This window comes from Gnatocerus cornutus, chromosome 6 (assembly GCF_029298725.1).
Source record: "Gnatocerus cornutus isolate USDA-ARS CGAHR chromosome 6, icGnaCorn1.1, whole genome shotgun sequence".
NCBI lineage: Eukaryota > Metazoa > Arthropoda > Insecta > Coleoptera > Tenebrionidae > Gnatocerus > Gnatocerus cornutus.
Genome location: NC_142238.1, coordinates 18,522,541 through 18,533,883, shown reverse-complemented (window position 1 = coordinate 18,533,883; position 11,343 = coordinate 18,522,541). Strand labels below are relative to the sequence as shown.

General features: G+C 36.2%; 2 protein-coding genes and 1 long non-coding RNA gene across 3 annotated transcripts; 2 read left to right on the top strand and 1 right to left on the bottom strand.

Annotated features, from left to right (window-relative positions):
* Positions 1-571: 571 nt before the first annotated feature.
* LOC148173631 (cytochrome P450 4c21-like) lies at positions 572-2,725 on the top strand. The gene is made up of 9 exons (XM_088039905.1): positions 572-647; positions 707-886; positions 1,124-1,230; positions 1,278-1,368; positions 1,415-1,600; positions 1,648-1,841; positions 1,888-2,058; positions 2,105-2,173; positions 2,219-2,725. Exons 1-9 carry the CDS (start codon positions 572-574, stop codon positions 2,723-2,725), a joined length of 1,581 nt encoding a protein of 526 aa, XP_087896031.1.
* A 582-nt stretch (positions 2,726-3,307) lies between these two features.
* LOC148173630 (uncharacterized) lies at positions 3,308-4,686 on the bottom strand. Its single transcript, XM_088039904.1, has 5 exons — positions 4,658-4,686; positions 4,549-4,612; positions 4,198-4,505; positions 3,979-4,153; positions 3,308-3,934 (listed from the first exon to the last, which is right to left on the bottom strand). The coding sequence occupies exons 1-5, from the start codon at positions 4,684-4,686 to the stop codon at positions 3,308-3,310; spliced, it is 1,203 nt and encodes a 400-aa protein (XP_087896030.1).
* Positions 4,687-5,278: 592 nt separating this feature from the next.
* On the top strand, positions 5,279-5,874 carry LOC148173629 (uncharacterized). The gene is made up of 3 exons (XR_015770238.1): positions 5,279-5,463; positions 5,500-5,679; positions 5,730-5,874. It is a non-coding gene; the product is annotated as an uncharacterized LOC148173629 (long non-coding RNA).
* Positions 5,875-11,343: the final 5,469 nt, after the last annotated feature.

Sequence of the window (11,343 nt, the reverse complement as noted above, 5' to 3'; positions counted from 1 at the left end):
CTCTGACAGCTGTCTTATTGTAAATATAAATTTGGCAACGAATGCTATGAAAATGTATGTTGGGTTGCAGTTTTGGTCAGGCTCATTATCACTCGTGGACCGCGGTGTATTAACAAAAAAAATCAAATAAATATGACTTTTGTAAAATTTTGTTACACAGTGTTAGTATTTATTATTTAGTCGTTTTAAAAAAATTTAGTACCACTTGGACTGTTTTTACGAGAAGACACACGAGTTCAAAGAAGTTATAACGATAAAAAATCTTGTGAATAAAATGTTAAACGAAGGGCACAAAGTCTTTTTACTTGTACGCTTACATTCCATTTAGTGCAGGACCAAGAAGAAAATGCATAGACCAAACTTACTCTTACACCGATTTGAAGATTTCTGTCGACACCGTCATTATGAACTATCAAGTTAAAAGTCGCCACAAATCAGAAGAACTCAAAGTGACCACTGATATCTCCATCCTACCAATCAAAGGACACTTTTCAAAAATCCGGAAGAAATTATTTTAATCGTTTACCTTTTTTTGTTATTTTTGTTGCACTTACCCGATTGTGTAAGTTGTATGCATTCAGTTCGTGCAGTTGTGGAAATATGTACTTTATTAAAAGGACAGTTAAGAAATGAAAAAAACTTAGAAAGTATGTTACTTAACAATACCTATTTAAATTATTTTTGGTATGGCACTTCAGTTAGTTAGTTGGTGCCTGTAAAATGGAATCGTGGTTGAGTCTGTATATTGTTGGAGTAATAGTGATTTGGTTGCTGGGGACGTACCACTGGTCTCGAAGAAGTTTGTATCTTCTGGCAAAAAGTGTTCCCGGGCCCTGGGCGCTGCCGATAGTGGGAAATGCGCTGAAATTTATTCGGAAGGAAGAAGGTAGGCTTTATAGTTTTTTATTCAAATCGAAATGTACAGGAAATTAATTCTTGTTTTTGCGACTATCAGATAAGAAGGTTTTTACTTGAGTTACATAACGAGTTTTTATTGAACTTTGTTAAAGGCGATAATTACTGTTATCGATATTCCTGATTATTTAATACAAATTTACGGAAATTGTCTTAAAAAAAATTATTATCATAATTAACACATTTCACCTGTCATTTCATCTTTCAGATCTTTTGCGGTTTTTTACCAACTTAGTAGACAAGTACCCCTCGCCGATGCGCCTCTGGATGGGCCCAAAACTCTTTCTCGTCGTAAAAGACCCTCATCAACTCCAGGTTGTCTTAATTTCCTGCTAGCAATCAAACTTATACTAATTTTGTAGATTATTCTTCATTCATCAAAGATAACAGCAAAAGCGTTTTTATACCGATATCTAGAACCATTCCTTGGAAACGGACTAATTACAGCTTCCGGTACAAAAATCTATGATCTGTTAAGATTGTAACGTTTATTTTCTAGGGGTATATCATAAAAATCATAGAAAACTCCTCCAACCTCTGTTCTCGCAAAAAATAATCGAAGGATACAGCCACTTGTTCCAGAAGCACGCAAACAAGCTTGTTGAACAGATTCGAAAGCACGTCGATAAAAATGAGTTTGATATTTCTTTGCATTTACAGGACTCAGCGTTTGAGTGCGCCATGGGTACCCCTTTTAATTTTCTAAATAAAAATACATTAAACTATTTTAAGATGTGCTTCTGGAGGACAAAAATGACCACTCGATTGATTACAAGGATATTCCTCAATTTGTTCGGAAGTCCTATAATATTATATTTACAAGAGTCCGAAAGTTTTGGTTGTACTTTGATTGCATTTATAACAAATCACAGTATTTTAAGCAACAAATGATGATGAAAGAAGTAGCGGCCACGATGATCAACGAGGTGAAACCTTAGCAAAAAATCCAAAACTCTACTAACAGTTTTGTAGATTATAAATACGAGAGTTCCTGAACTCGAACGAAGAGTAAAAAACAGTGAGTTACCTGACGAAGCCAGAACTCCCTCAATCTTAGAAAAAATTATTGAAATGGTACACCACGACCCAAATTGTTTGACCATCCAAGAATGTACCGATCATCTCATGACATTTATGGCGGCGGTATTATTCTCATTCTAACTCCTTAACACTTTTTAAAACTTTACAGAGCCAAGATACTCAAAGTTCAGCTATTGGCTTCACTTGTATGATGTTGGGAGCTCACCCTGAAATTCAAGTAAGGAACAACACCACAAAAACGACCCTAATAAGTTGATTTCAGAACCGCGTTGTTCAAGAACTGCGAGATGTCTTAGGAAGTCGGACCTTCCTCGACTTCACTGATGTCTCTAAGTTAAAATATCTAGACATGTGTGTTAAAGAGTCTCTTAGATTGTATCCAGTAGTGCCCCTGATGTTCAGAGACACCACGGAAGACTTCCGGTTGGAAAAATTAACAATTCCGAAAGGCGTAACCGTGATTTTGTCGATTTTTCAAGTTCATAGAGATCCAAACTGTTGGGAAAAACCGGACGAGTTTTATCCAGAGCATTTTACTGAAGAAGCGGTCAATCGAAGACCGAGCTTTGCTTTTGTTCCTTTTAGTGCAGGCCCCAGAAAATGCATAGGTCAACAGTACTCTTACACCAACATGAAGATTGTTATTGGTTCCATTCTCTTGCATTACGAAGTGGAGTGTCAACGCAAAGTTAAAGACATTAAACTGAAAATGGATATTTCGACCAGACCTGTTGGAGGTTATTTGATTAAACTGAAATCTAGAAGTTAATAAAAAATAGAAAATTAAAGAAAACTGAATGGGGATTTCGATTTTGTAGACTTTGGGAATTGTTTTTATTTGTGGAACAAACTGACAAAACAGGAGAAACTTTGTTTTTTTTTGTTTTTTTTTTGCGAAGAGTTGCGGTGACTGGAAATTTATTTGCAAGAAGACTTGTCATTTTAAAACGTAATTTATCTAATAAATTAGTCATTTTGTTATTATATAACGAGTATAAATAATTCTTGATTGACAGCTAATGTGATAATCACTTGTAAACATATGCATTATAATGCAAATTTATGCATACCTATTAGATTAGAAAAAGTTCATGCTAATTTATCGTTACTGTTATAGACACATTTCTAATACCTATAAACATTATTGTAATTACGTTTCTTTTAGTATTGACATTCAGCTTATCTTATCAATCAATCAACTTGCTTATTTGATGCGCTCCTGGGTGCCTCCAAAATTCATTTTTGTTGTAAAAATCTTCATCGGCTCTTTAATACTTTAAAAAAGTCAACAAAACTTGTCAAATCCGAAATTTGGACTTTGATTAAATCAAACTTAGAAATTTGTTTTATTTTACAACGTCATCAACTTCTTATATTTAATGTAAGGAGAGTTTTTAACACAGCGATTAGCATGTAAAGATTCCGTTTTTTTCACAGGCTTCTCCAGAAGGTTGTATTTATACTCCTCCAGATTCGCACCACTTCTTTTAAACATCTCCTGTTTAACTTTAGAAATGACGCTTCCAAGAGACCTGTGAGCTTTGATCATCTTCCTACGAAACAGTTCTTTGGGGGTTGTAAGTTTAGTGTCACTCTTCTGGTAGATCGTTGTTTGGCTGCTGGTAACATTACCAACTTTTTCTGAGTCTTCATTGATAATCTCATAGTGATCATCAACCTTGTTTTGACTCTGTCGAGACTCATTAAGCAAAGACATCTTCTGGGAGTTGAAATCACATTCAACACAACCTTGAGACTCATCACATTCTTGTGACAAAATGTCTTGAGTTGGAGACGAGTTGCAGAGCAACCATGAACTGGTTTGACACCCCGAGTCCTCAAAGGTACGACTCTCAGTTTCTTTATCAACACTGTGAAGCAACGACAAGTGGTCAATGTAGCTTTCTCTATTACTTCTTCGAATCCTTGACCACTTAACAATTAAGTAGCGCAACAAGTGCGAGTACAAACCTTCACCCTGAAATTTAGACGGTCATTTGTAACTTCTTGCAACGAACTGACCTTTGAAACAACACCCGGTCTGTAGGGACGAACAAATAAAGAAGAACTGAAATAAGCACTGGCGGTTTTAACATTCTTCCAATCAAGAGAGTTGCGCTTCACGGAGATCTTCCTCAAGAAGTCTATTAGAGTGTAGAGTAACAAAATGTTGGCTTTAGGGAGTTTGTGAATCCACCTGCAAACCAGACTGAGGTACTGCTTTGGGTGTTTAGGTCGTACCAAGAGATCTCAGTCTCCAGTTCCCAGTTGGTTCTCAAGCAGTTTAGTTTACAACGCGCGGACAGGTTCTCCCAATTGTAAAATTGACCGTCAGTAAAACTAGGAAAAAGAGGTAGAGGTAGCAATCCAAAAAAGTGTCTTAGTAGCCAAAAGTATGTAGCTGGAGTTGCCTCGTCTGTGTTTGATAATTTCCCTTTTACCACAGCTTCCTTCATGTTTAGACCATCGCTTAAAGAACTCTGGCGTAGAACGTCGTTTAAACAGAGTCTTGAGAGCTTCAGACCGGAATAAGCTTCAACAAATAGACTCTAAAAGAATGTTAGAACGAGGTGCACTAGCTGTAACACCTACTTGGAGCTTAGGATGAATGCTTTTCGGTGGAAAAATGTCCTCAAGAGGGACCCCAAAGTTGAACCTACAAAACTGAAATAACAGAGCTCTAAAAGTGGGTTTTTCTTACATAATGCAAAGAAAGTTAGCGTCATTCATTCTTAATTTAACTTGTCAGAATGTGATAGTTACAAAAGGTAGTACGATTTGCATGCTCTTGAGCACTTGAAAGTGTATTGCTTTGAATTTACATAACAATATCGCTAAGGTAAATCAGGTCGTGTGTATTTAGATTGGATTTGGGGATAATAGAGTTTCTGATACGATACAATAGGACAAGCTCTTGTCACGTTGTATTAAACTTCTAAATATCTCGAGAACCGCGCTGGAAGTCGACGACTGACACACACTGTTGTATTTCTGGTTGCCTGCGTCTTGAGAAAAACGCAGATTTTTCATTCTATTTTCATTTTAATCGCACGGAATCCCGATGTGACGAGCTCTTGTCTTCGTGTAAGTTGACGGCTCCTGGGAGATGTCGTCGGTAACATTTCCCCGCTTTATTTTACTCATATTGCCATCTCACCGTCATTTAATTTTTACTCTTTGGTAATTTAAACATGAGATGAATGAAAAACGAACAAAACCATGACACGAGGAGAAAAATGAATTTTTAACGGTTTTAATAACAAAAATTCTTCAGACTCGGTGTGAGTTCTTTTTGCTTGATGTTTTATTAAAATTAAATGAGATAGCGACGGGGTCTCGCCGGGAAATGTTAAAATCTAGGGTGCGTTTGTTGTCAAACTGATAAAAAATTGTTATCATTGACAGTTTTTGTGGATTTATAGATAACACTTCCGTTATCGCCGGCAGTTCAAAATGGTATCGATACTAACTCGTTACTTTCTTTTCACTATAAACGTTTTTCTTTCGGTGAGTATGAATGGGAGTTGTCATTAATTTTGTCAGTTCTTCGGAGTGGTATTGACAGGATGCGGGGTGGTGTTGGTACTCAACGAAACTGCGAGGTCTGAAATTGTATCCTCGCCTTCCGGAGCTGTCGTCACTTCCAGCGGGATATTATTATTTTTAATCTCATTTTTTGGTTCCTGTGGTGCCATCAAGAGCCACATCAAACCTTTATCCGGCGTACGTAGAATCAAATTTCTGTTTCGCTCGATTATTTTTAGAATTTCCAGCTATGTCTGTATGTTTGTTTGTGTGCTTTCTTGTGGGAACAATTCCGATAAGATTATTTGCACTGACAACAAAAAATCCCGCGCTTCATTTCCAGCACCTCTGCAAATTTCCGTTTAATAATTTTCTCCCAAACACCCATAAAACCGGGATCGATTCTGCATGGATGCGAGACGAACATTTATTCAGAGCGAGAATCACCAAAAGGCAAATTGAATTACGGAAGGGAATTAGGAGAGGAGCGTGGGTCGCTTGAGGTTACGATTATTGCAGGAACATTCGAGACACGACGATTCGCAGGACACACGAGAAAAATCGCAGTGAAATCTCCAGTTTGAAACGTCTGAGAGCTTCGTCCCGTTCCGGAGAGTTTCCAGAGAGTGTAATTCGTTTATTTTTTGTGTCGAGAAAGACTCACGGATTTCCAGGAGTTCGATCGCTGACTGAAGTTAAATGGAGAAGGAGATTACTGGTAATGCATAAACCGAGGATGATTTCCATGTATTTTATAAGTGAGTCGTATTAAAGTTTGGTAGTTTGGTCCGCCTTGTCGTAAATAACACTCCTTTCCTCCAGAGACAGCACCCTTTTTTGTTACAAGTCTTAATCAAGGGTTCCTGTCTGTGGTTTAATTCCCATTCCTCAGTTATCGAAATCAAGCCGGAAAGAACTCTCCCTGAAGAAGTTCGCCGATTCATTTTAACAATCTGAAAGTTTCTCGGCACTTCACCATACATTACGGAGAAATGTTGCGAAATGCAATCAACCAAGGTCTTTGTTATATCGATATTGAATTAAGGTAATCCAATAAGGAAAATGCAAGAAAGGCATAGAAAAGCTTAATAAGGGCCCAGTGTGGATATTGAAGATAACACAAGCCGGGAGAATATGATAAAAGCTCGGGAATCTAAACTATGAGGTAAATGGCTTTTGAAAATAGAGAGGGTGCGTCAAGAAATCCCGACCAAGTATGTGCGCGGTGCTGAATTACAAATACAGAGGGATCTAGGGGAACGATGGATATACCGATTTGGCTAATATTAACAGACAAGGGATCTCCCGAGGCTGGGGACGATTGCAAATCATACGCGTTTCAAATATTTGGCTGGGATTTCGGCTGTTGACGCAATGAATTAACTTTTAGGGATCATTTTCAAATTAAATTAAAAATTGTAGAAAGCTCGATCACCGAATGTTACAAGGATTTAGATCAAATAAATGAGATTTTTTCGGTAAATCCAAAAACGTTTTCTTAACTAAAAAATTGCGAATGGCGAAAACGGTTGTGGACGAAAATTTAAAATTCTTGTGGTTTTAGATGCAGCATGAGATGCTGCGTTAAATGAGCTGAAATTTGTTGAGTTTGCTTAAGGCCATTTTGGGGTAATTTTTAATCACTGTTTTCAAAATGAAAACGATGCTTAATACTTTTATGTTTACATCAATCGAAAGAGGAGCTCGAAATCTATCTACTGGCCAAGTTTGAGATCGATCGGACGAATAGTTTACAACCAAAAATAAAAAAATGAAAAATTTTCATCGTTTCAGCCGCAATTTTATTTTGCAAAAAAAGACTATCGAATTTTGGGCTTTTGAGAACATTTTCTAACGTAAAATGAGCCGAGAAAAACGATGGAGCTAACCGCATCTCAATATCTGAAATAGTTTCCGAGATATTGACCACGAATTGTTTTGGACCTTCAAAAATTTGGCCCTCTGGCGACAATCCAAAAATTGAAACGACCATAACTCAGTTATTTGTTGACGAAAATTGAAAATTTTCATGTTTTTGGATTCAGCGTGACATTCTGCGTAAAATGAGACCCAATTTTGTTGAGTTTGCTTAATGAATAAGCGAGGTATTGGCCAAAAACTGTTTTGGAAACATCATTTTAGGGTAATTTTCAATCAAGGTTTTCAAAATGAAAACGACGTTTAATGGCATTGAATTATACATTGGTCGAAAAAGGAGCTCAAAATCTATCTGCTGGCCAAATTTGAGATCAATCGGACAAATAGTTTACGAGTTATGACCAAAAATAAAAAAAATGAAAAATTTTCATCGTTTGAGTCGTAATTTTTTTTCGCGAAAAATTGACTATCGAATTTTGGGCTTTTGATAACATTTTCTAACGTAAAATAAGCCGAAAAAAGGAATGGCGCAAACCGCATCTCAATATCTCAAACAGTTTCCGAGATATTTAACTTTAAAAATTAGAAAAAATGAGGAAAAATTAAAATCAACTTTCCAAAACTTTGATCGGCCATAACTCAATTATTTGTTATCGGATCGAAATTTTAATCTTAGATTCGGAATCTTCGGAAAATTCTGCGTAAAATGATGAATAATAACTCAAGTTTACTGTAAAAAATAAGCGAGAAATCAATATCAAAAATTTGGCATAATTTTAGTCATGATTTTTTGCGAAAATTTGCAAATTTCGACTGTAGAAAAATCAAAAAACTATTTCTTATGTAAAAAATTGCGAGAAAAACGATGGCGCAAACCGCATCTCAATATCTAAAATAGTTTCCGAGATATCGAGCACGAATTGTTTTGAACCTTCAAAAATTTGGCCCTCTGGCGATAACCCAAAAATTTAAACGGCCATAACTCAGTTATTTGTTGACAAAAATTTAAAAATTCTCATGTTTTTGGATTCAGCGTGACATTCTGCGTAAATTAAGACCCAAATTGTTGAGTTTGCTTAGTAAATAAACGAGGCATTAGCCAAAAACTGTTGAAAATGTCATTTTAGGGTAATTTTCTATCAATGTTTTCAAAATGAAAACGACGTTTAATAGCTTTGAATTATACATCAGTTGAAAGAGGAGCTCGAAATCTATCTACTGGCCAAGTTTGAGATCGATCGGACGAATAGTTTACAACCTATGGCCAAAAATAAAAAAAATGAAAAATTTTTATCGTTTGAGTCGTAATTTTTTTTCGCGAAAAGTCTACTATCGAATTTTGGACTTTTGAGAACATTTTCTAACGTAAAATGAGCCGAGAAAAAGAATGGCGCAAACCGCATCTCAATATCTCAAATAGTTTCCGAGATATTTAACTTTAAAAAATAGAAAAAATGAGGAAAAATGAAAATCAACTTTCCAAAACTTTGATCGGCCATAACTCAGTTATTTGTTATCGGATCGAAATTTTAATCTTAGATTCGGAATCTTCAGAAAATTCTGCGTAAAATGATGTATAATAATTTTACTCTAAAAAACAAGCGAGATATTAATATCAGAAGTTTGGCATAGGTTTAGTCATAAATTTTTGCGAAAACCTGCAACTTTCGACTTTTGGAAAATCTAAGAACTATTTTAATGTAGAAAATCGCGATCAAAACGATAATGGCGCAAACGGTTTCTTAATATTTCTAATAGTGTCCGAGATATTGAGCACGGATTGTTTCGAACCTTCAAAAATTTGGCCCACTGCCATAACTCAGTTATTTGTTTCCAAAAATTCTTGAGGTTTTGGATTCAACGTGAGATTCTGCGTAAAATGAGTCTAAATCTGTTGACTTTGCTTAATAAATAAACGAGGCATTGGCCAAAAACTGTTTTAAAGAGGTCATTTTGGAGTGATTTTCAATTACTGTTTTCAAGAAAAAAACGACGCTTAATACTTTTGTGTTTACATCAATCGAAAGAGGAGCTCGAGGTCTATCGACTGGTCAAATCTGAATTTGATCGGACAAATAGTTTACGAGTTATAACCAATAAACAAAAATTAAAAAAAAAATTATCGATTCAGTCAAACATTTTTTTCGCAAAAAAATTAACCATCTAATTTCGGGTATTTAAGGGCGAATTCTAAAGAAAGAGGGAGAAAAAACCGAGGGCTTAAACCGTTTTTCAAAATCTGTTGTAGTTTCGGAGATATTTAACTTTAAAAATTTGAAAACGGCCTTAACTGAGGTATTTCTTATCGTACCTATGTGAATTTTGGAATTTGCGTTAAATTCTGCGTAAAATGAACCCAAACAACGCAAGTTTGCTCTAAAAATAAGCGAGATGCCGATCTCAGAAGTTTGACATAGTTTTAGTCATGAAATTTTCGACTTCCGGTAAATCTAAGAGCGTTTTTTCTTTTTTTTAAAAATAAAAGTTCGACGCTTGATTCTTTTTCATGTATTTGTGTAACAACATAAAGAGAGTGTTAAAATCTTCCTATTTCGTAGGACATAAAACAATTACTTTTCCAACCCCCATAATCACAAATCTAATCCTCCTCAGTTCCAGTCTGTCACGAACAATCTGACTACACTTGATAAAAGCATTAGCCGAGTTATGTCTCATGGCACCCAAACAATAAATCAATTAGTACTAATTAAAACACAGCTTTACGATCCCAAGTTTTTCAATGTTAATTCAATATACGACCTCAGCGTTCATACCTGCACAATATTTCAGAAAGTTTTCATTAGAAGCTCGCTATCAACATAACAAACAATCTCGGAAAAAGTGTGATAATGGTGTGTCATAATTTCCCGTCATGCTTTATTTGAAATTATATGTGATGGTGTAGCAAGTTAAATGTCGTAACTAACGTTGATACATGGTCTTGCACTTAGCAGACCGCGGGACATTACCGTGTGCCATTACATTTTGGTTCTCACACATATGTTGCATACGATGTAGACTGTAATTTCCTCTTGTTGCGGCGGCAGGTTAAATGTGTTTAAACATTCCGAGCAAATATTAACAGCGGTGATTTTTTCATTCACAGGGTTTAAATTAACATTCCCTCGGCATCCATTCAAGATAAAATTCCACAACACAAATGACAGCGTTCGTAATTCATCAATTTTTCCTGCATGACTGCTTCCTTCTGGTCGTTATCCTTAATGTCAACAATCATCATAATGTGCATGAAAGCACCCCCAACTCCGCCGGAAGTTATATTACCACCATATTGTTCTCCATTGTCGACCCAACTTAGTCACTTTCTCCAAAAAGATAACGCGGATGCATTAATCAAATCTACCTGTAACTGATGTGTGCACCCAACCCTTGGAAAATTAAACATCATTAGCCCATATTAGGGACAATGAGCGTGCCCTGTGAGCCTTCCGATGTCCTTCCCTCGAGTTTCTACTGAATCTCGTCCAGGTTGATTTCCCTTGTGAAATCGGCGTGCTTCTATCCATTCTACAGTCTGGAGCCAGACACCGATCAAATCCGTTTTGGGGTTCACTTAAATTTGCTTGGATGCCTTTGCTATCTATGCACGCACATTCGCTTTGATTGATCTTGAGCGGAGTTGATGTGTAAATGTAAACACGGAGACTTAATGTTGAAATATGAGCTGTTGGAGAAAGCTGGATCTACACGAAACCAAGACAAAGCTCGTAGCTTCGGGCGCAGCTTTCACAAAATAATTATTTCAACTAGGTGGCCCTCGGAATTCTGTAGGCTCGCTTTTTTCGTGAATCTCGCTTTTCCGTGGCGTTGGATTTTATTTTGAGATTGTTTATTTGTTATACTATGAAACAAAGGTGGCCTCGGAAAAATTAGGTTCACAAAAAAGCCGAGTTCTACAGAATAATTGCATTTTGTCATTTTACATTTAGCAATGAAAGTGTTAAGATAACTTCATATTTTGTG

Coding starts and splice junctions, on each gene's coding strand:
- LOC148173631 (XM_088039905.1), top strand. CDS start 572: ATGCATTCAGTTCGTGCAGTTGTGGAAATATGTACTTTATTAAAAGGA. Junction 1,842..1,887: donor CGGCCACGATGATCAACGAG/GTGAAACCTTAG, acceptor ACAGTTTTGTAG/ATTATAAATACGAGAGTTCC. Junction 2,059..2,104: donor TCATGACATTTATGGCGGCG/GTATTATTCTCA, acceptor AAAACTTTACAG/AGCCAAGATACTCAAAGTTC.
- LOC148173630 (XM_088039904.1), bottom strand. CDS start 4,686: ATGAATGACGCTAACTTTCTTTGCATTAT. Junction 4,154..4,197: donor CTGGAGACTGAGATCTCTTG/GTACGACCTAAA, acceptor TCTGGTTTGCAG/GTGGATTCACAAACTCCCTA. Junction 3,935..3,978: donor GACCGGGTGTTGTTTCAAAG/GTCAGTTCGTTG, acceptor TCTAAATTTCAG/GGTGAAGGTTTGTACTCGCA.